Consider the following 26,570-nt stretch of genomic DNA (forward strand, 5'->3'; position numbering starts at 1 on the left):
CAGGAACCCTATTGTAAACAATGCCCTCCACTGGCATTCCCACACAAAGGAATCACCCATGGCCCAGTGTGGAGAGATTGCTTATGAGGACTGGTGTTGAACAGGACGGGGCAAGCCACTTAACACAGCAATGTGGGCCTCACACCTGGACATGCCTGGTAAGTATGGGCACTGCTGAGGACTGGAATTATCTGCCACATACTGATAAACCACTTGTATCCCTGATCTATTTCATCAGTTAAGGGTCACAGATCCATACAGCATGGAAGAGATCCTGCAGCCAAACTCATCTCTGCTGATCAAGTTTGCATTCTGGGCTCATCTCATTTGCCTGCACTTGGACAATATCCTTATGAACACTTCTTTCCTATCCATATATCTTTCCAAATGTCTTTTGGACCCACTTCTATAGCTTTCCTCTGGGAGCTCCTTATAGAAGCAGACTACCTTCTGAGTGAAAAGGTTTCCCTTTGAGGGATATATGCATCAACTATGAAGAGGTTTCTATTTGCTGAACAAGCCAAACCATGTCTTGACTTATCAAATAGCATCACTTTGTTGGATTTAAACAAGAAAATCTGAAGATGCTGGGATGAAGTGCAATGCTCAAAAGTGCTGGAGAAACTCAGCATTCAGAGGAAGTAAAGGGTAACTAATGTTTCCGGCCTGGGTTCTTCAACAGGAATCCTGGTTACCCTTTACTTCTTATAGATGCTGTATGACCCATTGAGTTTCTTTAGCACTTTTGGATGTAATGGAAGTATAACCAGACTAAGAACTGTGCAGACAAGTGTTAGCAGCTTCCATAACATAACTCCATAACAGGAGTTGAGAGACACTGAAGGATCCAGGTAGTCTCTCAACACCTGGACCAGCTGCAGACAATATCCAACAGTGGTCACCAGCATGCCAACCATACTGTAGTCCTTGACTGAACGGCTACACTGCCCACTTACCCAACTCACACCAGCCCTCAAATATAGTCACTCCACATCAAAATGTTATTAACACTGCTGCGAGAGGCTACAGGAAGGCAGTAATCTGTGTCAGCTGCCTGGAACAGCAACACGGAGGCTAAAGGTTTACACTGAAATCCCAGCAGAAGAGAGGATAGCCCCCGCTGATTTGTGGACAACAAAGATGGTTTTAATGAATCAACATGAGATAAAGTAGAACTAAGCAAAGTGCCTGTCTCTGGATTCAACCCTAAAGAAAATAGTTACCAGTATCCACCCAAATTCATTTATTGTCACATACATCAAAAATGCAGTGACGGAAGTATTTCCAAGCCGACAAGTAGACATCACATGCATAGTACAACAAGCATGATTTTGTGAGGTCAGAATTAGAATCAAAATTTATTGTCATGAACAAGTCATAAGTTTGGTGTTTTGCGGCAGTATCATCGCACAAACATGCATATTATAACTATCTTATGACATTATTATTGTTATTTTATTTTTTATAGTTGTGCATGAAAAGTAATGCAGTATTTTGCTTCAACGATGATTCAGGAATCTGATGGCAGTGGGTACTTGCCTAATGAGACCAATTTCGAGGAAGTGCCAAAAGAAATTGATGAAGGTATAGTGGTGGGTGTGGTGTACATGGATTTTAATAAGTAATTTGACAAGGTTCCCCATGGTGAGCTCATTCAGAAAGTCAAGATTCCATGGATCCTTGGCTGTCTGGATTCAGAATTAGCTTGCCTGAAGAAGGCAGAAGGTTGTAGTAGATGGAACGTATTCTGCCTGGTTGTTGGTAACTCGTGGAGTTCCACAGAGTACTGGGACCCCTGTTCTTTGTGATTTTCATGAAAGACTTGGACGAAGAAGTGGAGGGTGGGTCCGTACATTTTCAGATGATATGAAGATTGGAAGCGTTGTCGGAGGTTACAACAGGATATAGGCAGGATGGATTGAGATTATAGTAGAAGAGGGAAATTAACAAGGAAAGCACCTGCAACTATCAGCACACAGCAAATTGCATGCATATACTCACCCGCCCAAGTGTCGCCTCCAGATTTGATACGGATCGAACAGGCATTCACACAAGTGCAGTGCATACATGGTTAATTGCTCAACAACTGAGGTGCCTGGTAAAAGTCTCTTCTGTGCTTCATTCTTTAGCTAGGAAAATAGATGAACCCATAAATAAAATTAAACAACTGATAGAACCAGACAATTCTTTCAACCAACACACCTAATTTCATCGATTTCTCTGGAATCATATTTCTAATACTGTGCACTCTCGAGATTTGTGTGTCTCCATGGGGGAAATGGAAGATGCAAATAGCAGTGAATTAGATAAACAGGTCTTCTCTGTGGATTGTCACCTTGTTGTGGTGGAGAAGCTTGTGTGGTCCTGAAATCCCCAGAATGATACCATCTGTCGCTATGCTCCTGGTAGGGCCACCCATGGTGGTAAGGTTAAGAGTGAGGTCCCTGATAAAGAACAATCCAACCAAGACCTCAATAGTGGAATAGGTGGGTGAAGTTACTTCGAACTCAACAGCTGTGAAGGTGGACAAAGGCTGCCACAAATCCATCAGCTTCAATCGTCATGGTTTCCACGCCATTGGAACTAGTTGGTTGGTTTGTGAAGTATCATGTGCTTCTTGGAGTTCATCATCAAGTACACATTAAACAAATACATAGGCACCTTTGCTCTGTGGATCAATGGAACGAAGGCCATCATCCTCAACTATGAGGGATAGACACGACAAGATAAATAGGTACATTTCTATATACCAGCAATATACATTACATATTATTCATTGTGGGAAGAAACTAGACTCCCCAATGGAAAATGACTTGGTCACAGGAAAAGACTTGTAGATTCTTACAGACATTTTTGTAGTTTTCCAAAAAGTGATTTAGTTCCAGATTGAATGGTGTGATTTGGAGGGATATCACAAGGAGAGTTTCCATGCAATGGCCATGCCTTCCCTTCTTGGTGGTAGGGCTTGGTGGTGAGGTAAGCTTGATAATAAATGCAGTGTACACCATAGCCAGTGGTGGAAGCAATGAATAGGAATGAATAGACTTCTAACTGTTCTCTGGAAATAATGTTTCTCCTGAATTCCCTGCTGGATTTATTTATGGCTGTCTTATATTTATGGCTTAAACCTTTTCCATGTCTACTCCATCAAACACTTTCATAATCTAAAGAGTATCAGTGTAAATGGTGTAAGAAACTAGCAGAGATAGGCATCTTGTTACTTTAATAATTTAGAGTACAATAACATGGCCTTTTGGCCAAAAGCCCACACCACTCAATTACACCCATGTGACCAATCAATCTGCTAACCCCAGATATCTTTGGAATGTGGGAGGAAACCAGAGTACATGGGAAATACCCGCAGATACAGGGAGAACATTCAAACTCCTTATGTGTACCGTTGGATTTTAACCCAGGTCAAGGGGACTGTAAAAGTGTTGAGCTAACTGCTACACTCTGAAGGGCCTATTTCTGTGCTTTATAATTCCGTGAATAATCTATCAGGCCATATTTTTGTCTTTTCCAGAAGCTGCCCACATCATTCTACTGCTTTTCAAATTTAGAAATGAATTTTACTTTATTAATATACCCTTGGCATTGTTTGCAGTCATGTAGCCTCAGTAACCTGCATTGGTACTTGGGATCTGTGCTTCTGCATCCAAAATCCTTCTGTTCTTTCACCCAAAGAAGTAGCAATGATTGGCTAATAAAATGTATTTAGGACACAGATAGATATATTTTTCCATAGAAGAGGAATTAAGGGTTATGGGAAAAAGGTAGGTAGGAAGATCAACCATGAATTTGTTGAATGGTGGAACAAACACAACTGGCCAGATGGCTTACTCCTGCTCCTGCTTCTTAGGGTATATCTCATGCATTTAGATATTTTGTCCAAATATTCTATAGCCTTCACATTCTTCATTCCACATTGTTTAAGCTCACTTACACTGAAGTTCAGTTGTCAATTAAAATCAAATTTCAAAGTTCAAATTTATTGTCAGAGTACACCACATGTCACCTTGAGATTCTTTTTTCCTATGGGCCAGATAGAATTTCTACTTATCAGTAACCGTAAACTTCACACAAGAAAGCTACATATATAAAAGAGAGAAAGCTGAACAAATAAAGAAATGTGAACAAACTGACTATGCAATACAGAAAAAAATAAGTATTCAGTAATAAATAAAGTAAGTGTCATTAAATGAGTCCCTGATTGAGTTTGTAGTTGAGGAGTCTGATGGTGGAGGGGTAGCAGGTGTCCCTAAACCTGTTGGTGAGAATCTTGTGTCATCCATCCTTCTTTCCTGGTGGCAGCAGCAAGAACACAGCATATCCTAGGTGGTGCAAATCCTTGCTTATCCCTTGCTGCACTTATTATCATTTTCCTGTACTTTGCCATCGTTTGTTTTACTAACAGCTCCAAAATGATGATATCAACAAACGCTCAAATGATGCTTGCAATTCACAAGATCAGATTGTCCATATCTACATTTCAATTCGAGCACTAGTCCTTTTATTTGAACTCATTTAATCTCTTGCCCAATAATTCAATACCTTTGGTATATACAAAGTAATTATACAATATTTCTGAACTATTCTTGTTATTACTTGTGATAGTACAGACCTATCACCAATGTATATAGTTACAGTATCTAGAGTGTAATGACTGTGCTTACAGCGATTGGCTGAGAGCTTAGCCACACCTACTGTCTGGGCCTTAAAGGGTTGTGTCCCTAGCCAGGTTGGATCATTCCGGACTGGTCGGCCACCTGTGAAGAGCTCCTGTCTTTTGCTAATAAAAGCCTTGGTTTGGATCAACAAGTCTTTGGTTCTTTCGACGAGCTCTACATTACTGATGCATTTTCAATGGCCCAGGCTCTAACCTGGATTTTCCTTTGTCAAAGACCTTGTAGAGCATCATTCTGAGCTGGAAAGGTAGCTTCAGTTTACTTGTCTGCTCTGTTTCCCACATCAGTCATCTTGCAACTCCTCTAAACTGGCAATGTTGATTCAGGGCCAAATAGAAATCGTTTTCACTATTTCAGAAAGCAAAGGATCATAGATGATGCTACAACCTGGAGGTCAGTAACTAGTGGGGTCTGCTCTGGGAGCCCTGCTCTTTCTGATTTTTATAAATGACCTGGAAGAAGAAGTGGAAGGATGGGTCAGTAAGTTTGCAGATGTCATGAAGTTTGGAGGTGTTGTGAATAGAGGAGAAGGATGTCAGAGGTTACAACAAGATATAGACATGCTCAAACTACAGGGGAATCACGTTGCTCTCCATTGCAGGCAAAATCTTCGCTAGGATTCTACTAAATAGAATAATACCTAGTGTCGCCGAGAATATTCTCCCAGAATCACAGTGCGGCTTCCGCGCAAACAGAGGAACTACTGGCATGGTCTTTGCCCTCAGACAGCTCCAAGAAAAGTGCAGAGAACAAAACAAAGGACTCTACATCACCTTTGTTGACCTCACCAAAGCCTTCGACACCGTGAGCAGGAAAGGGCTTTGGCAAATACTAGAGCGCATCGGATGTCCCCCAAAGTTCCTCAACATGAGTATCCAACTGCACGAAAACCAACAAGGTCGGGTCAGATACAGCAATGAGCTCTCTGAACCCTTCTCCATTAACAATGGCGTGAAGCAAGGCTGTGTTCTCGCACCAACCCTCTTTTCAATCTTCTTCAGCATGATGCTGAACCAAGCCATGAAAGACCCCAACAATGAAGACGCTGTTTACATCCGGTACCGCACGGATGGCAGTCTCTTCAATCTGAGGCGCCTGCAAGCTCACACCAAGACACAAGAGAAAATTGTCTGTGAACTACTCTTTGCAGACGATGCCGCTTTAGTTGCCCATTCAGAGCCAGCTCTTCAGCGCTTGACGTCCTGCTTTGCGGAAACTGCCAAAATGTTTGGCCTGGAAGTCAGCCTGAAGAAAACTGAGGTCCTCCATCAGCCAGCTCCCCACCATGACTACCAGCCCCCCCACATCTCCATCGGGCACACAAAACTCAAAACGGTCAACCAGTTTACCTATCTCGGCTGCACCATTTCATCAGATGCAAGGATCGACAATGAGATAGACAACAGACTCGCCAAGGCAAATAGCGCCTTTGGAAGACTACACAAAAGAGTCTGGAAAAACAACCAACTGAAAAACCTCACAAAGATAAGCGTATACAGAGCCGTTGTCATACCCACACTCCTGTTCGGCTCCGAATCATGGGTCCTCTACCGGCATCACCTACGGCTCCTAGAACGCTTCCACCAGCGTTGTCTCCGCTCCATCCTCAACATCCATTGGAGCGCTTTCATCCCTAACGTCGAAGTACTCGAGATGGCAGAGGTCGACAGCATCGAGTCCACGCTGCTGAAGATCCAGCTGCGCTGGATGGGTCACATCTCCAGAATGGAGGACCATCGCCTTCCCAAGATCGTGTTATATGACGAGCTCTCCACTGGCCACCGTGACAGAGGTGCACCAAAGAAAAGGTACAAGGACTGCTTAAAGAAATCTCTTGGTGCCTGCCACATTGACCACTGCCAGTGGGCTGATATCGCCTCAAACCGTGCATCTTGGTGCCTCACAGTTTGGCGGGCAGCAACCTCCTTTGAAGAAGACCGCAGAGCCCACCTCACTGACAAAAGGCAAAGGAGGAAAAACCCAACACCCAACCCCAACCAACCAATTTTCCCCTGCAGCCGCTGCAACCGTGTCTGCCTGTCCCGCATCGGACTTGTCAGCCACAAACGAGCCTGCAGCTGACGTGGACTTTTACCCCCTCCATAAATCTTCGTCCGCGAAGCCAAGCCAAAGAAAAAAGAAAAAAGAGTTGGGTGGAGAAGTGGTAGATTGAGTTCAATCTGGATAAATGTAAAGTGATGCAATTTAGAAGGTCTAACCTCAAGGTGGAGCACAGGGCTAATGGTAGGATTCTTAACTGTGTGGAAGAACAGAGGGACCTTGGGTTCAAACTCATATATCCCTCAGGTTGCTAGGGTAGTTAAGAAGGCTTATGGTATGCTGGCCTTTATTTGTCATCAGATGGAGTTCAAAAGCCATGAGGTAATGTTGCATTTCTATAAAACTCTGGTTAGACACACTTGGAGTATTGTGTTCAGTTCTAGTCACTACATTAAAGGAAGGATGTGGACACTTTGGAAATGGAGAAGAGGAGATTTACCAGGCTGTTGCTTGGATTGGGGAATGCCTCTTATGAGGCAAGGAGCGAGGGCTTTTCTCTTTGGAGCAAAGAAGGATAAGAGGTGACTTAATGAAGGTCTACAAAATTATCAGAGGCAGGGATAGGAAGGACAGACAGCATGTTTCCCCACAGGGCAACAGTAGAAAATATCAGATGTCATTTATTTAAGGTGAGTGGAATAAAGTTTAGTGGAGAGGTCAGATTTTGTTTTTTCACACAGCGAGTAGTGGGTGCCTGGAATGCATTTCTAGGATGGTGGTGGATGCTGTTACAATAGGAACATTTAAAAGACGGTTAGACAGGCACTTGAATGCAAGATAAATAGAGGGTTATAGGTGTGAAGTAGGCAAGGTTTAGATTGTTCAGTAGGTGTGAAGTCAGCAAGGTTTAGATTGTTGAATAGATTTACATAGGTCGGCACCACACAATGTGCTGTAATTTTCTATCATTTCTATCTCCCACTTGATAGGTTAGTCCAGATCAGATTACATGGGATCCTGGGTGAGTTGGCTGTTTGGATTTAGAATTACCGTAGCTTGATGGTAGGTATCACAGGGTTCTATGGGAGGGCTGTTATTCAGTCTTTAATCAGAGCCACAGGGATCAATACTGGCTCTCTTGTTTTTTTTATTATCTATATTAATAACTTCAATAAAAATGCAGTTAGGACAGTTAATAAGTTTACAGATAACACTAAAATTGGAAGCATGGTGGACAGTGAAGAGGGTTATCCATCATTACAACAGGATCTGTATGAATTGGGAAAGTGGTCTGAGGAAATTTTACTTGGACAAGCGCAATGAGTTGCAACTCTCTATTTTTCTTGCATTCAAGTGCCTGTCTAACTGTCTTTTAAATGTTCCTATTGTATTAGCGTCCATCACCATCCTAGAAATGCATTCCAAGCACCCACTACTCGCTGTGTGAAAAAAAAATCTGTATAGCGAATGGTAGGGTTAGGGAGATTTTTGTAGAACAGAGAGACCCAAGGGTACAGGTGCATAATTTCAAAGAAAGTAGGAACACAGACAGGGTGATGAAAAAGGTGTTTGGCATGCTTGCTTTCATTGAGTACAAGTGCAAGGATGTCATGTTACAACTGTACAAAATATTGGTGAGGCTACACCTCCTGAAGTATGGTGTGTCTACACCTGAAGTATGGTGTGTAACTCTGGTCATCTCACTGCACAGAAGATACCAAAGATTGATGAAAAGATTTAAACGAATGTTACTGGGACTTTAATTGTAAGGAGATAGTCTGGGGACCTTTCTCTCTGGAACTTCAGAGGCCAAAGGGAACCTTGTAGAGATACAGTATATAAAACCATGAAGGACATAGTCATAGTCTTTTTCCCAAGGTAGGAGAGTCTAACACTAGGGGACATAGATTAAAGGTGAGAGCGGAAAGATTTAAAAGGGACCTGAGGGGCATGTTTTCCAAACAGAGTGAAGAGTATACGCAATGAGCTTCCGGAGGAAGTCGTAGAGGAGGATATGATTGCAATGTTTAAAAGACGTTTAGACAGGTACAAGGTTAAAAGTTATAAGGGTTGCATGCAAGCAAAGGGGGCTATATTTGGAAGGAAACTTGGTTGGCGTGAACATATTGGACTAAAAATACTTTCCATGACTCTATTAAAACACTTCAGCTTTGTGGTTCCAGTGTTGTGGGTCATGTCAAAAAGCTGAGTGAATGCAGATTTAAAACAACTGCAGCATGAAACAAAGCTAATCTTTGTATACTTTGATGGTATATCTTTTTAATTGCTTCTATCTCTCAGGGTATATATCCATAGAGCAAACTTATAGCACTGCACTTGTCTCTGTCTAGTCTTGACTCAATATCCTTAAGCAGTGTTACAGGAAAATGGTGACACTTTTACTGCTTTGAGTCTTGTTTGGAAAACTTCTTTCATGAGAAACATGACTGGGACAATAATTAACATCTTTTCTCTTCCTATCCACTGGAATTGCTGGAACAGATACAAAATACACAGTTGAACTAGGTTGTGTCCTCTCGGTAGTGGTGACAGGAATACCAACCCACCAGCCATTCTCTGCATCCAGCCGCCACCCTGCTATTGTACCAAGGAATATTCACAGCAGAAAAAGGGAGATATGATTGCAGTGCTTTGAGTGACCAGATCTGCATGGACCTGTTTAATCAGCAGATGAATCGTAATCCCACCTTCAGGACGATAGAAATTTAAAAGTTCCAAATTATTACGCTTTTTGGATTTCAAGATTAAATTAATGATGTGATCAAGATGAAGCACATTTAAAGGTTTCCAATTTTAAGTGAATGAATGAAAGAGGGCTCACCTCAGATATGCACACAGCCAACAGATTAATAACTTCCAAGATAAAGGTTGGAGTGATTTTTGCTTCAATGTTTTCAAAATTTCTGTGTAAAGCAAAAATGAATCTGGTTATTGGATATTCTGGGCCCCAGTCTTTGTCACATACAAGAAAATCACAAATTGTATCCAATTCGTATCCAAAATGATTGGCACGTAGACATTAAGGCGTATATTGGACAACTGAATGCAAATACTCTCGGGTGCAAAGATCAGAATCAGAATTTATTGTCAGGAACAAGTCATGAAATTTGTTGTTTTACAGCAGCATCATCGTGGAAACATTCATATAAACTACCTTCCAAAAATAAATAAAAATAGTACACGAAAAGTCAAAGTAAGGCAGTGTCTTTTGTTCATTGATAATTCAAGAATCTTATGGCAGCGGGGACAAAGCTGTCCTTGTCCCAATGAGTGCTCATCTTTAGGCTCCTGTACCTTTTTCCGATGGTACCAGAGTGAAGAAGGCATGGCCTGGGTGGTGAGGGACCTTGAGGATAGAGACTGCTTTCTTAAGACACCATCTCTTTTAGATGTCCTCGATGGAGTGAAGTCTGGTGCCTGTGATATCGCAGGCTGAGTTAATAACCCTCTGGAGTTTATTTTTCTTGGCCTGAGCATTGGTACCTCCGTACCAGACAGTGATGCAACCAGCCAGAATGCTCCCCACATTTCAGATTTATTGTCAGAGAACATACATGACATCACATACAACCCTGAGATTCCTTTATCCTGCAGGCATGGCAGAATTACCACTAATTGTAGTGCAAAAAATAAACAAATAAAAGAACTGTAAAAATAGATAATGAAGTAAACAAATTGACTGTGCAATCCAGAGAGAACAAAAGAAAATGAATAAAGTGCACAAGTAAGAGTCCTTAAATGAGACCCTGATTGAGTTTGTTGTTGAGGAGTCTGATGGTGGAGGGATAGCAGCTGTTCCTGAACCTGGTGGTGCGAGTCTTGTGGCACCAATACCTCTTTCCTGATGGCAGCAGCAAGAACAGAGCATATGCTGAGAGGTGTGGGTCTTTGATGATTGCTGCTGCCCTCTGACGGCAGCATTCCCTGTAGACGCACTCAATAGTGGGGAGGGTTTTTCCTGTGATGTCCTGACCAGGGTTTATGGTGGCATACTGAACCTCCGCAAACTCCTGAGGAAGTAAAGGGGTTGATGTGCTTTCTTCATGATGCCATTGGTGTGTTGGGTCCAGGAAAGATCCTCTGAGATAGTGACTCCCAAGAACTTAAATTTGTTCATGCTCTCTACCTCTGATTCCCCAATGATCTCTGGATTGTATTTTCCTGAAGTCACCAATCAGCTCCATAGTTTTGGTGACATTGAGTGCAAGTTTGTTGTTGGTGCACCGTTCAGCCAAGTTTTCAATCTCCCTCCTGTGTGCTGACTCATCTCCTTCCTTTATACAACCCATGTCGTGTTATCGATGGCAAATTTTTAGATGGTGTTATTATTATACCAAGCTACACAGTCACAAGTGTAAAGTGAGTAGAGCAGGGGGCTAACAATACAGCCCTGTCGCGCCCCAGTACTGATGGAGATTGTGGAGAAGTTCTTACCAATCTTCATTGATTGTGGTCTGGAGCTGAAGGAAATCCATGATCCAATTACACAGTGGGATGTTAACTCCAGGTCTTGGAGTTTGCTGATCAATTTTGAGGGGATGATGGTGTTAAATGTCCAACTGCAGTTGATAAAGAGCATCCTGCTGTATGCATCATTGCTGTCCAGGTGTCCCAGGGCTTTGTGTAGAGCCAGTGAGATGGCATCCGCTGTAGACCTGTTGGTATGATAGGCGAGCTGGAATAGATCCATGTCACTGCTCAGACAGGAGCCGATATGTTTCCACACCAGCCTTTCAAACCACTTCATCATTGTTGATGTAAGTGCTATTGGCTAATTGTCATTAAGACAGGCTACAACACTTTCCTTGGGCACCGGTAAGATTGATGCCTGTTTGAAACAGGTGGGTACTACGCTCTCCTGGAGTGAGGTATTGAAGATATCCGTGAATACCTTGGTAAGTTGGTCAGCACAGATCTTAAATATTCAGTCAGGTATTCCATCCGGGCCACATGCTTTCCTTGGATTCACTCTCCTGAAGGCAGGACACACGTCATCCTCCGATACAGTCAGGATAGGATCATCAGGGGACATGGGGGTACGGAGGGGTGGTTCTTCACTGTTATTGTCATCAAATCAGGCACAGAAGGCATTGAGTTCCTCTGGGAGAGAAGCTTTGCCACCTGCTACTTTACTGGGTTTGGTTTTGTAACAGGTTATGGCATTTAGGCCCTGCCACGCCTGTCGGGTATCCCTTGTTGTTTCCATTTTCATCATGAATTTCCACTTCACCCAGGAGATAGCTCTCCATAGATCATACCTGCTCTTGCAGTACTGATCTGGATCTCTGGACTTAAATGCCTGTGATCTGGCTCTCTGCAGATTCCGGATTTCTTTGTTCATCCAGGGCTTCTGGTTGGGGAAAACTCTGAATTATTTGGTGGGAACACACTCATTCACAGCTGTTATGATAAAGTCTGTGACAGCCTTGGTGTACTTGTTCAGATTCTCAGCAGAGTCCTTGAACACCGTCCAATCCACTGACTCAAGGAAGTTCTGTAACCATTCTTCAGCCTCCTGTGACCACCACCTAGCTGTCCTGACGTGGTACACCTGTATAAGTTTTTGTGAATTTTCTGTGACGAACCAAATCTCCTCAAACACTTCACAAAGTATAGCCGCTAGCGAGCTTTCTTCGTGATTGAATTGCCATGGAGGCTCCAGGACAGATCCTCGGAGATACTGACACTGAAGAATTTGAAGTTCTTGACCCTCTCCACCAATGAACCCTTGATAAGGATTGTGTTCTCCTAACTTTCTCCTGAAGTTCACCTTCAATCAGAATACATTCAGGGTGTAACTAGTAATTTGCTCCTATTATAATTCATTAATCATTATATACAAATAAAATCATCCTTGATCCAGTGCAATTGGGCATCTTAATAGATGTTAATTTTACTTTCATTCTTTTCCTTTGCCTTTTGTCCATGCTAACTGATTGTCTGTCTGTAACTCAGCACTTTTGTACCATGTCTTTCTTGTTGGACAATGCAAGATGTGTCTAACTAGTCTGTTTGCAAAGCAGTCTCTATCACTGCATCTCGATACATGTGACAATAAACTCAAACTTGTCTCAATGCATATTAGAATGTAATTTGAAGTCTTTTATTAATTCAGTTGAAACTAAGTATTCATGTTGTGGAGTCAGGGAAATGTGAAAGTTACTAAGCTAGTCCTCAGTGATAACACTGACTCAGCAAGTGTAGGGATCTAGCTGCAGCTCAGAGGAATGAGAACAAAAATATAAATTGAAACTCTGTTGTACAAAATGTGGACTGCAATGTCAGAGGTGCCACCGCTAAACTGAAATCCGTCCCCTCTCTTGGATAAAGAACACACAATTTAAAGAACACCAAGAAAGTTTTTTTTGTGTGTGTCCTGCATAATTTTTATCCATTCACAAGCACCACGATAATAAATAACCCACTGATCATCCTGTTGAAACTTCTAGGACCTTCATGTGTTCCAGTTATTATGTTGCCTGTTGGGTGTTTTCTGGGGGTTTCTACAGTTTCACACTTTATTTGATTTTTTTGCCATTGCTGAGGAAAATAGGAAAAGGTGAAACTCCTGAAAGAGGTTGTTGACAAGAGAGGACATTTTAGAAAAAAATTCTGAGCTCAAAGTTTCAAATGAACTTTTCAGATCAAGCCAGCAGGACAACAGATCAGGCACAAAGTCCAATTGTTTCACAGAGAGCCTTTCCAAGTTTGGCCAGGAGGCCAAAATTATAGCGCCATAACATGTGCTTCCATAATTAGGGTGCAAAACAATGTTGTGGGTCAGAGAAAAGGGAAAAAATAGATAGAGGATTTTCGATTAAGAAGGAATAGAGCCTTTACTTTGACAGATGGCTATGAAGGAATTCAATAAACTTTGGTCAACTGTACAATTTTCACTTAGTGGCTGCATTTTGGGAAATAAACTGGCAAGAGAATGTGTGGGGGCAGCAGTTCGAGTGGGTTGTAATGTGAAAGGTTGACAACACACGGAATATGGAGCCAGGTCACTTTTGGAAAAGGCTCCTCTTCAATGTAATCCAGTCTTGTCTGCAGAGGTAAAACCCAAGTTACTGCCCTGAAGCTGATGGCTGTATGGCTTTCATTGAAGTCTGGTGACATTTCCCACACTTCAGAGCAGCAAAGACTGCTTTTCTTACCTAAGTGCCATATGTATCTGATAGCAGGTTATTCAGTCTCTACTTTTGAAATGTCTTATTAATCAGGAGCTGCCAACAAGAAATTCAGTTTTGACATCTGGGACCATGCCAGGTGATGTCCAAGTTAGAGACTATTCATCTCCCCTTCATTTTACCATGATTATTACTTAGTGGCCTGCCATGATGCTTTGACACTTACTATTCCCTTGAAGCTGGTGGACCATATATGTAAATATTAGCAAAAATTAGAGATTTTGTGCTCTATGGCTTGTGGCTCATTTTGGGACTCCCACAGATTCTCCATCACTGTGACAGTAAACTTTCCATTTGGACATAAACCAGTACGCAGTGAACTTGACATCAACCAGAACAAAGCAGCTTGCTTGAATAACAGCCTGTTTATCAGCTTAATTTATCAGTAAGTCTCCCAAACTCTTAACTTCCAACTTCCTGGGCATACCACCCCTTCCAAAATGACAAGAATACAGGCTAAATGGAGCAAGAGTTGGCAATAAGGCCCTTCAAGCTTGTCCGGACATTCAATATGATCATGGCTAAACTCTGTGGCTTCTTTGCACTATCTTTACAAAAACATTTTCAAATTCCACTAAAAATCTCCTTCCATTTCGATATATAATCAGGTCCTAATTCCTTCACTATTTCTGGGTCAAAACTTCAAATCTCCTTGCCTGTCGACATTAAGCAGCATCAACACGTGGGCTGCTGGTTTAAGGCGATCACTCATCATCCCCTTTCAGGGAATTAAATGCGCCTAGCATTACTAATGAGTCTCATGTCATGTGAATGAATAAAAGTAACAAGAAACATTCTGTTGTGCATGGATTGGCCATTGCACTTCCATGCATCTGCTGACAGCAAGTGATTTGAGATGTCCTGATGCTGGATAGGAGTAAGCAGGATCATATAAACCACTTTCAGATCCCCATCCAAGTCATAGATAGCTCTGATGTGGATATACTGCCAGCAAAGAAAATTCCTAGATTTCTCAAGCCAACTATGAAAGTAGCTTTGCCACAGATGGACAAAAAGAAATATGATTACCTACAAATGCTAAACATTACATAACAAGAGTCAAATGAAGCAGAAATTAAACATAATGAATTGAGAACTAACATCTTAAAACAAATAAAATAAGTTCATTGTTTATTAAATGAGTCACTTAATGTTTACTATCGATCATACTAACCTTCTCCTCAGTGATACTGGATTCCTGTGTGGTCCTTTACTTTGGTGCTACATTGGAATCCTTTACCATGAGTGTTGCCATGGCCCCTCAAGTGGACGAGCAAAGCATAAGGCCAAATAATCACCAGCATGAACAAAGCTCACATTATGCTTTGTAAGGTAATTAGTGAAATAATAAGCAAATTATTTCTAATGCCATTCACATTTCAAGCATGTCATTCAAAAATAGCATAAGCTGTATGCAAGAATTTTCACTTTTAAATGATCAGTTTTTGAAGGAGGTTCAAGCCTTATTGTACAGACTGAAAAATTTAAAAAGATTGAAAAATGAAAAGAAACAATAAAAATGGCTGCAGCAAACAAAGGAAAATTGTTCCTGATGAAGAAATGATTCCAGAATTTAAAACTAATTCGATCAGATAGAAAAAACAAAAACAGATGGTCTGTGGAATCGGGAGCTAGGTAAATGTAATTATGATTCAAGTTTATTATCATTTGATAAACATGACGTGTGTTGATTGACCTGTGTTGATTGGTTGAATGGTCCATTTCCACTCTCTTAACTCTCACTCTGCAAATAAGAAAACACTCCAATTTAAGACAAGGACAACTGTAAGCTGAAAGCAGTATGCCTTAGCAAGTTTTTGGGAGAGAAAGAGTGGAGCGAAAAAGATGACAAAAACATAGCTCAAGAGTAGGTTAGTAGGCTGAAGTTGTGAGAAGGATTCTGATTTATAGCCAAATGGAGTCCTTTCAGGATGTCTCCCTTCAGTTTCACTATCTCCAGTGACAGTTCCATGAACACTCCCTTTTATCTATTTTTCACAATTCTGAAAACCCAAATCAGGGTTCATTGACTGTCCATTGTGCGATACAATCAACCATCTTAAATTCTCCGTGCAACCTTCTGTGAACTCTGCTAATCCCACAATCATTTTCTCCTGGTCTTTCATACCAAATTTATCCAAATTTAACATTTAAATTTAAAATTTCCCTTTCAGGAAACCTTCTCAAATTCTATTTATTAGCATGCTCATCTTTTTCAGGTCAACAAATCCATGTCATTTTTTTTGTCAAAAAGAGTGTGATCATTGGGCTCATCTTTATCAAAATTGATTGAAATTGGATGTTGATGTTGTGTGACAGCAGTAAGTGATGATCAGATATTCTGCTGGGGTAATCCATAATCCAAAAGTTCTAATTTCAGGTAACCCTGTGTTGTCTATTCCCTCTCTGCCTCATATACCTACAGTCCTTCCACTTTGTTCTCTTTCCTGTTTCTCTGGGCCCCCCCCCCCCCACCCCCACACCTTCAGTCCCTCCTCCTCCTTCCTGGTCATCTTCCTGGTCCGTTTTCCAGAATCTGCAAACATTTTTGTCTCCATCTACTTCCTTTTACTTTTTTGACTACACATCCATCTCTTGTCATTCAAGGCTCTTGATCCTTACCTATCTTCCATCTGTGTTAATGAGCATTTAGAACCACCCAACATTTACAGCAACATCCTAGTAAATCTTCTCTGCACTCTTTCCATCTTATTGATATCTTTCCTGTGGTTAAGTGACCAAAACGTCACAGAATACTCCAAATTTGGCCTCATCAATGTCTCATACAACTTTACCATAACATCTCAACTCCTATATTCAATTCTTTGATTTATAAAGGCCAATGTGGGACAAGGTCTCTTTTTGATCCTATTCACTTGTGATTCCACTTCCAGGGAATTGTGTATCTGTGTCTCCAGATCCCTCAATTTTACCACACTTCTCAGTGCCCTACCATTTACCGTGTATATCCTACCTTGGTTTGTTCTTCCAAAATGCAACACCTCACACTTGTCTGCATTAAATTCCATCTGCCATTTTGTAGCCCATTTTTTCCAGCTGGTCCAGATCCGTCTGGAAGCTTTGAAAGCCTGTTTAGTCAATTGATACGCTTTGTTCAGGATCCGTGCAACAATTTTCCGTAGATAACCTGTCCTTCCATTATATGAGCTTTTAAAAAGGCCAGAGCAAGATAACTGCTTCCGCCTTTGTCTCATATATGATTTTAACTTTGACAAAAAAAATTGATGTGCTGCAAAACAGTAGAAGTTTCTACTTAAAACTATCACAGAAGCACCATCAGCGTGAGTACACATGACCACTTCCTCAGGGGAACTCAGAATAGGCAGTAAACACCAGCCTGTGGCACCCAACCCTGTTAATACTGGTAAAATTGCAGATTAACTCCATGCTTGTACATTGAAGTTCCTAGTCCAGTTTATTGTTGACCAAATGATGAGCATGTACAAGAGATAAAATAAAAGCCTTATTTGCTGCAGCTTCCTCATTACATATAAAATACCAAAAGAAACATGATTAAAATGCCATGAAGGGAAAACAGATAATAAATACAAGAGGAAGAAAAATAAAATAAATTTTCAGAATCTGTGGGTCAATAGCGCAAAAATTGTTTTCCGACAGTAGTACACAGATCTTTGGTGGATTTGCCTCAGTGTGGTGATTTGGGTGATACAGGGATGTTCAAGAGTCTGATGCTGTTGGAAATGAAACTATGCTTGAACCTATAGATGCTGGACTTGGGATTTCTGGCTGTTGAGCTGGTCTCAATTTCACAAGAAGGTACAATTTCTATTTCCCAAAGCACCCGTTCTGAGACCTAAGCGATATCAAGGACAGTAATATAGTTCCTAATGAACATTAAAAGAAGTCCAACTAGTTGTTCATCTCATCAGTGTTTCTGGAGCAGGTGCTCAACTTTCACCTCTGTTCATCCCCTGGCAAAGATTTGGACACAAAATTTCATCTGTGCTTGCTGGTTGCCTGCCAAAATATTTCCCAGCTTAATCTTTGGCTGAAAAATAAACAAAATCTGAAAAATGAATAAAAATGGAAATGATGATAAAAGTATGCACCTGCAGATTATAATGAGGAACTTTATCAGGAGGAGTGCTTGTCCAAGGCCTGCCTCAGTCTCCTCAGTTGATAATCTCTGTACACATTGACTCAGTTGATGGCTTAGAACTTGCAGCACATTGCCTGGCAACAGTGGAATCTCTGCAGTCATTTCTTCAGGCCTAGAAGAACCAAGAAAATACAGGGGATTGAAACCATAGCAACAAAACTTTAATCAGATCAAATCTTGAGCAAGAAACTTGTGCCTCCCCCTTTAGCTTCTGTGAAGCAAAATGGAATAACAAATTTGTTATTTGAAAGAAAAAGACAGATAAAATGTAAAATACATTCTATAAATGCTTAGTTTACTTTTAAAACAACAACAAAAACCAGAAAGCTACACTCCTTGTTTTAACTACTTTAAAATGACTCCTAGTACTTAATTAATCGTTTTTTCAAGCTGCCGAGGTAGAAAATCTAAGGTCTGCGAGTCACCAGGTAGGTATCTGTTGTAACCTGTTTAAATTGCATTGAACCATATCATTTGGGATTTGTTCTCCCATGTCAGTCTGTAGCACAACCCAAAGATTAAAGACAATAAATAATCTAGCCCAGCACCCAGGTGCAGTATTAAGGAAAGGCTGTACAACCCAGGATGACATTTTTAGAGGAATGTCAAATTATGTCTATCTCAGATACAGGCAAAAATCCCGCAAGGTAGTATTTTGAAAAGGTATGGTGAAGTTATGCCTGGTATTCTTAATAAACAGATCAGGCTGTGAAAAAAGTGACCTGTCATTTTATTGCAATAGTGATTACACCAAAATAGTTTATTGGCTGTTTGTTGGAAATTGTCTGAGGTCATAAAAAGTGCAACATAAATTTAAACATTTTAATTAAGGAATGGGAGATAAGGAGATGTGTTTGAATAGGTTGAAAATATCCAAAAAGCACTAGGAAATTCAGAAGCAATGGTTAGATATTTTAGGAAGGATATTAAAACTGCTCCCGTAAGTTTAATGTCCTCCAATATTTTCTCCTTGCTTTAGAAAAGAAATGGACTAGAGGATACGAAGTTACAAAGTACACCGAAATTAGATTCCGAATAACATCATCATATTACACTGAGAAAACTACAACATGGTCATCATTCCATATTGATCAGCTTTTACTTAATAACATTTAGTAAGATTGACTGAATGGAAGACCTGGGAGGCTGTAGCTGCAGACACTGAGGTAGGACTCAGCACCTGTATGTATCCCCACCTACCAAGATGTCATTCCAGGGTCCACCTAATCTCAGAAACCCTGCAGTATTGGTCTTGACCTGATTAACAACAATTGTCCAGGTCCAGTAGCTCCTTTTGTCTTTTTAACTCCACCTCCTCCCTTCGTAGCTGCTTCTGCTTCTGCTCCTCTTCTCTTCGTAGCTATACCAATGTTATTGTTATCTGCTCCTCCTGCTCTTCTAAGTCCAATTTAATTTGAAGCATTGTTTCTTCCACTTCAAGTGCTGCTGTGTTTACCTGAATCTTTACGAAGCTCTGGAGTCTGATCTACAACTCATCTTACTTCTCCTGCTTTCAGGATTTGAAACTCTTTCCTTAGGTCCTTTTTCATCCTGTAAGTCAGATGTCAAATTAATATCTGACTCTGTCTCCCATCCCCCTCACTATCATCTTGTGGCAGTTTCAGCCCTTTTCCTTGTGGCTGATCTTAATGTGTTTTGCAGTAATTCTATGGGATCTGTATCCCCAGCAGCTGAAACCTGCTTTTCCATTTCCTCCTTCAGTCCTGCTTGAAGAGTCACTTTGATTCCACTTGTATCTAATTGTTGCCTCTGCAATTCCTTTTCCTTCATCTTCTCGACATGTAGCTCCTTAGGTGAAGCAGTTTAAGTGGTGGCTGCCATCTTATCCATCCAGTCAATTGTTGCACTCAGACATCGAACATACACAACAATAACTTCAAAACCAAAACAGTCCTCAAAGGACAAGCAGCAATTTCTCCAAACTGTGTTCTTACTTGCAATAAACACACAGAAGGAATCCTTTAGTAAGACTTGCTGCTTCTTCAACGACCTTGGTGATGCTGTTGATAATCGTGCCTCCTCATTCAATATGCTCTAAACAGAACCCAATCGATCCAATCCGAAATCCAAGTCTAATTTCCAACTTTCTATTGTCTTAAATTCCATCTTTTATTGAATAACAAGTCAATAGTTTCTCCTTTATTGACTAAATATTGTGACTATCTTCCTTTATAATCACCTGGAGAGACTTGAATGTTGTTGTTTATGACTTATTCAAACAAACGTCCATACTTAAGTTGAATTGAGTTTTCCATAGTTTATTAAACCTTATTATAGGTTTTACAACATTATTACAACTTTGTTATACGATACTAAAACTTCGATAAAACAATTAAATGATGCTTAAAATTATATTTAAAATGGTCATAAAAGTTTTCCCTCCATCTTCACAAAACAAAGGAAAATCAAAACTGAACTGCTTTATCTTAAACATGCACAGAGAGAGAAATAGAGAGAGAGAGAGAGAGAGAGAGAGAGATTGGCTAAGAATATATTTCTATGAAGACACTCAAAGAATGTCAACACGTCTTCACAGATTTCTTGCAGAATCTGCATTTTAATCTTTACACACACTTTGCCTTCTGGATTGCACGGGAGAGTTCAGCCCTGGCTGATCTTAGTGTCATCCTATCTCCTGCTCCTGAAGACAGCATCATGAACTCTGAGAAGGGCCCAGACCTCTGCATCTAACCATGGTTTCTGGTTACCCCTGGTTGTGAAGCATTTGATCTCAGTATATGTCACCATATGACTCTGGGATACATTGTAGATATACGAGATATTTAGAAAGGTTCTTGAAAAGGAAAGGCATGGAAGAATAGATGCCTAGTGTGGGCAAAAAGGATTAGTGTGAATGAGCAAAAAGGTCAGGATGAATATGATGAGCTGAAGGTCAGTTTCTGTGCTGTTGACTCAATTAATAGATAGGTTGCATACCGTACCAAGTTACTTTTTTGTTGGGTTTAGGTCGCTCACTGACACTAATTATAATTTCAGAGCTCTTTTAAAGATCTGATTCAGCTCACTGGACTTTGTAATTCGTGGAATTATCATTATTTCCCCAGTCTGCTCCAACTTTACTTTCATTTGCAGCAGGAATGTGTCCATGAACTTGAGTGATTCCTGATAAAGCAAAGTATTGGCTTAAGGTATATTTTCAGCTAACTGACTTTTATTTTCCCCCATGTAAAGAAGACATGAGTAGCAAGCATTTTAAATAAACATGTTTTACATATTTTTATGAATGTTTTGGAACACTGGGGGATACTTAGGGTAGCGCAGTTAATGCAGCAGTTAGCACAACACTATTAAAGCACCAGCAACTCAGGTTCAAATCCTCTGCTGTCTGCAAAAAGTTTGTACTTTCTCTCCATAACCTCGTGGGGTTCCTCCAGGTGCTCTGGTTTTCTTCCACATTCCAATGACATACAGGATTAGTTGGTTCGTTGGTCACATGGCATATTTGGGTGACATGGGATTGTAGGCTGGAAATGTGCTGTATCTCTAAATTTAAAAATTGCCTTCAAGAGTTTGCTTCTGCCTGATGAGTTCCACTGGGTCCTGGTGACTGTTGCCTTTTACTGGGAGCAATGAGAAGGCAATTTGCATTTATAAGTATGACCTTAATATGTTTTAACTTCTGCCTTTACATGCAGAACTTATAATTTTATCCACGAGTATTTAAAATGAAATATGCTTTCCGTGGTGGGTTCTCAGAAATGGCTTGGATTGTAAAGCTATTGAAAAAATATATTGTGTGACTGAGCTGAAAAATACTGGCAATTGGTCTTGTTATTAATCACACACATTGCAGCTATTAAGTTGATGCAGATTTGAAAAGAAAAGGAAAAAAAAAGTCCTTTTGGGTTGCAGACCCTGCTTTAGGGAAACAAGGCTGTAGATGTGCTGCATTGAATACAAGGAAGACATTATTATGCTTGATCAATTTACCTTCGCTGAAGTGGCTCAAAGGAACTGATGTCAATAATTCGTTCAAAGGAGGAGACAAAAGCTTCAAGCCATTGCTGAAGATAGTGAGGATCCTTCTGTAAATAAAAAAAACACAAATTATTAATTCCATCAGTGAAATACAAAAGTCAGCAGATGCTGTAATTGTGGTAAAAACACAGAAATGGTGGAGGAACTCCGCAGGTCTCACAGCGTCCATAGGCAGTAAAGATATATAACCAGCGTTTCAGGCCCGAGCCTTTATTCAAGGTATGAGTAAAAAGCAGGCAGGCTTCTGAATTAATATAAAGGGCATATGGAGGAGTACAGACCAATAGACAAAAGACATTAATCAGATAGAGAGAGGAGGTCAGGAGAGAGGAAAGGTGAGAATTGATGGGGGAGGGGTCATTCACAGAGCTAAATCCCCCTCCAACCTCCTGACCTCCTCTCCATATTCAATTAACATCTCATGTCTGTTGGTCTATACTCCTCCCCCTGGCCTTTCTTTTATTTCCAACTCCTGTCTGTTTTTTACTCATTCTTTGAAGGAGGGCTCATCTTTATCTCCTACGGTCTCTGAAAGACCAGCTGAGTTCCTCCACAATTTCTGTTTTTACTATTAATACCATCAGCTCTTCTCTGGTTCAGTTCTTGCTCTGGTGAAGTTTGCGCAGAAGAAAGGCCAGAAAACAGCAAGTTTCATTCACCAGAAAGACTCACAGCTTCATAATTATTTTTGTCGCTGTTAAGTTTTTTTATTTGCAGTAGAATTCAATGTTTTGACATCATTGTGCTTGCCCGGTGATTTTTAGGTTGGAGCTCATTTTCATGCAATGTACTTGGGAGTTTCATTTTAAATTTGGCATGCTGCTCAAGCCGTGCCATTTTGCTGGTATGTGTACATGCAAATAATCACTAAGTTCTTAGATGTTTGGCCCAATGAGCTGTCTTCATCCCAGATTCAATGGCACTTCACTTGACCTACTGCTGGTTGCAGTCAAGAACAGAAGGCACACAATGCTACCCCACAACAAAAGGAAAATTCTTCCTATTATTTGTTGGATTAATATTGAATTTCAAAAGCATCCCCGCCACTCCCTTCCTTATATTATTGTGAATAATAATAATTGGCTTTACTCATCTGTCTCTTTCATATGACAAGTATGTTGTGGTGAATGTGAGATATTTACATGATTTCCAAATATCATTTCTGCTAAAGGTAAATTCAAAAGCCTCATCTTCTTTAACCACATTGTCTAACTTTACAATTTTTAGTTAGTATTTTATCCGTATTTAATCTTTTTTCTGTAGCCAAGGAATTACTTAAATGTGACCTTAAATTAACATGTTTTTTTTTAATGGAGAAAGGGAACCCCATTCCAATTTAACAATGACATTTCAGAAAGATTTGGAAAGGCACATGGATGGGAGGAGGCAGAATAACAATTTGGTACAGACTATTTGGGCCAAAGGGCTTGTTTCTGTGCCTAAGTATTCCATGGTTCTATGATTCTATGTCAGAGATATCACAGATGGAAATCGAGGTGAATGTAATGGAGCACTGTGGACAACCATTTTGTCGAGGTTTGATAGAGTTGAGAAGGGGAGCACTTATTTAACCCAGGTTTACTTCCTTACATCAGGTCTGGTTTCTGACCAAGCAATCCCTCAATTTCTAACACTACTGCACATATTTTACAACCAGCTCTGTATTCTCCCCGTCTCTGTATTCTCCACTCTGTATTCTCCACGCTTTGCTGAGATACTTGCTTACATTGTTCAGTGAATGAATGATGATATTCTTGGATTGTTTCGGGATCTTTAAAGGCAAAGTGGCAGAAATAAATGTATTGTGGTGTTAGGTGAAGTGATATCTTGACTCATCTGTTTTCTATGGTATAAAACCTCTTTATCTTCAATGTGTTGTGCTTGCAACCACTTGAATTCTACTCACAACAGCCCTTTTAATTTTTGCTGTACTTCTTCATCCTTGTAACCCCCAGTTCTAATGCAATAGTTAGATCACTGAATGGAGAGACAAGTGTAAAAATCTAGAAACCATGTGCACTTAACAGAGGCTGAGCAAGTTATTAACAATATAAGTGCATCTACCCCAAGACAAGATATAGAATTAAAAACATCTGTAACACATGCTGACATTAATCAGCCCAGGACTAAGTAGGATGATTGTAAACAAATATCAAAAATTTGTCGATGCTGAAAACTGAAAAAGCCATGACCCTCAACAGGTCCGTCAGCCTCTGTGGGAAAGAGAAGCAGTTCAATATTTCAAGTCCATGACCTTCATCAGAATTGGGTAAGAGAGAAAACAAGTTAGTGTTCAGTCACAGAGAAGTTGGGGGATAGATGAGCTCTGAAAGGGTGGGGCCAAATGGTTAATAGGGGTACCCACATCAGTAGTAGAAGTGAACATGCTTCTGTGTCTGTATAATGTGCTGTTAAAAGCAAAGCTATGGGATACATGCTACAATGCAGATGGCATTAATAGAAAAAGAAAAATGGAGTCAAAATAATCAGACAGAAATGTCCAGTTCCAATATTGACAGAAATAAAAGATATTGGTCAAAGGGGGAAACTTCCATAGAATCCAGAAAGCTGTAATGTACTCAGGGGACCTTCTCCCCTGCCCAGCAGGGGGCACAGGGATCCTGCCCTCTCCCACAGCAGGGGGCACGGGGATCCTGCCCTCTCCCACAGCAGGGGGCACAGGGATCCTGCCCTCTCCCACAGCAGGGGGCACAGGGATCCTGCCCTCTCCCACAGCAGGGGGCACAGGGATCCTGCCCTCTCCCACAGCAGGGGGCACGGGGATCCTGCCCTCTCCCACAGCAGGGGGCACGGGGATCCTGCCCTCTCCCACAGCAGGGGGCACGGGGATCCTGCCTTCTCCCACAGCAGGGGGCACGGGGATCCTGCCCTCTCCCACAGCAGGGGGCACAGGGATCCTGCCCTCTCCCACAGCAGGGGGCACGGGGATCCTGCCCTCTCCCACAGCAGGGGGCACGGGGATCCTGCCCTCTCCCACAGCAGGGGGCACGGGGATCCTGCCCTCTCCCACAGCAGGGGGCACGGGGATCCTGCCCTCTCCCACAGCAGGGGGCATGGGGATCCTGCCCTCTCCCACAGCAGGGGGCACGGGGATCCTGCCCTCTCCCGCAGCAGGGGGCACGGGGATCCTGCCCTCTCCCACAGCAGGGGGCACGGGGATCCTGCCCTCTCCTGTAGCCATGATTAATTATTCAAAACCTCACCTACCATGCTAGTCCAAGGATAATTCCTCAGAACTGTCAGCTTCTCACCTTGTTGTATTTTTCTTCTTGATATGATCGATTGACATCTCTGGAAACAAATGTCTACTTCTCCCATTGTCCTACCCATTTCCCATTTTGCTCCTCATTTGTGTTTTCCATCCAGTAAAATCCTGAACCACCTGCTTTCAAATACATTCATCAAAAAAGCCCAAGGTAATGCAGCTCTCGTCTTGCATCTACTCCAGTGATTGGAGCAAGCAACCTGCTTAATTGTGTTTTTCCTTATGTGCATCTCCTCATTAGCCCCTGGGGACACTTCCCACAAGCCCTTCCAAAGACTGTCTCAATACTTACTGTAAATACCAAGCAGATCCAGCTTCATTTTTCGTGGTTTTGGCAAAGATCCACTGCAAACAGACAGGCACTTTCAGCACACATCAAGGATATGGAACCACACAACATGAAGGAGAAGGAATCCTGGCTGGCACTAGGCTCACATTATTCAGAAGCAGGAAGGTTGGCCATTTCACCCTACAAAGTGAGGGTGAACACCATAGATGGCTGTGATGCTTCATTACCTGATGAGCTCACCAACTTCCATACCTGCTTTGAGAAGGAATACCCATCAGTGCCTACTAGAATCCCTACAGAGGCTGAGGACCCTATAATATCTGTCTCAGAGGCAGATGTCATGATGTCACGGTACTGAAAATCTGCACCAACCAACTAGCCGGAATGTTCACAGACATTTAAACCTCTCATTGCTGCAGTCCGAGGTTCCCACCTGCTTCAAAAGGACATCAATCATCCCGGTACCCAAGAAGAGGAGAGTGAGCTGCCTCAATGACTCACACAATAGCACTAACATCTAGTGTGATGAAATGCTTTGAGAAGTTGGTCATGGTCATAATTAATGTGCACCTAGGCATAGGTCTAGACCCACTGTAATTGGCCTTTTGTCACAAATGCTGTACAGCAGATGCAATATCGTTGGCTCTCCACTCAGCTCTGAATCACCTCAAAAACAGTAACTCTGCTCTTCACAGACTACAGCTCAGCCTTCAACATCATCATTCCCTGGTCAAGAAGCTCCAAACCCTGGGCCTCTGCACCCCACCCCCCCCTCCTCTGCAACTGGATCCTTGACTTCCTCATTGGAGGACCACAGTCAGTATGAATTGGAAACAATATCTCTTTACTGATTTTCAACATAGGTGCACATCAGGGATGCAGGCTCAGCCCACTGCTCTACTCTACACCCATGAGTGTTGTCCAGGCACAATTC

General features: G+C 41.4%; 1 protein-coding gene across 8 annotated transcripts in view; it reads right to left on the minus strand.

Moving 5' to 3' along the window:
* Window positions 1–26,570, minus strand: part of nbeal2 (neurobeachin-like 2) — a 279,397-nt gene that overhangs the window by 166,342 nt on the left and 86,485 nt on the right. For 7 of the 8 annotated variants that reach the window (XM_069922096.1, XM_069922092.1, XM_069922097.1 and 4 more), the window contains 4 exons: window positions 22,014–22,108; window positions 17,992–18,153; window positions 9,532–9,613; window positions 2,002–2,129 (listed from right to left, as the gene is read on the minus strand). In XM_069922096.1, the coding sequence (XP_069778197.1) occupies window positions 2,002–2,129; window positions 9,532–9,613; window positions 17,992–18,153; window positions 22,014–22,108 (467 nt within the window). Of the gene's footprint in view, window positions 1–2,001; window positions 2,130–9,531; window positions 9,614–15,074; window positions 15,285–17,991; window positions 18,154–22,013; window positions 22,109–26,570 lie in introns of those variants that run through there. The other variant, XM_069922098.1, reaches the window with a different exon arrangement.

Source organism: Narcine bancroftii, chromosome 2 (assembly GCF_036971445.1).
Source record: "Narcine bancroftii isolate sNarBan1 chromosome 2, sNarBan1.hap1, whole genome shotgun sequence".
In the NCBI taxonomy this organism is placed as follows: Eukaryota; Metazoa; Chordata; class Chondrichthyes; order Torpediniformes; family Narcinidae; genus Narcine; species Narcine bancroftii.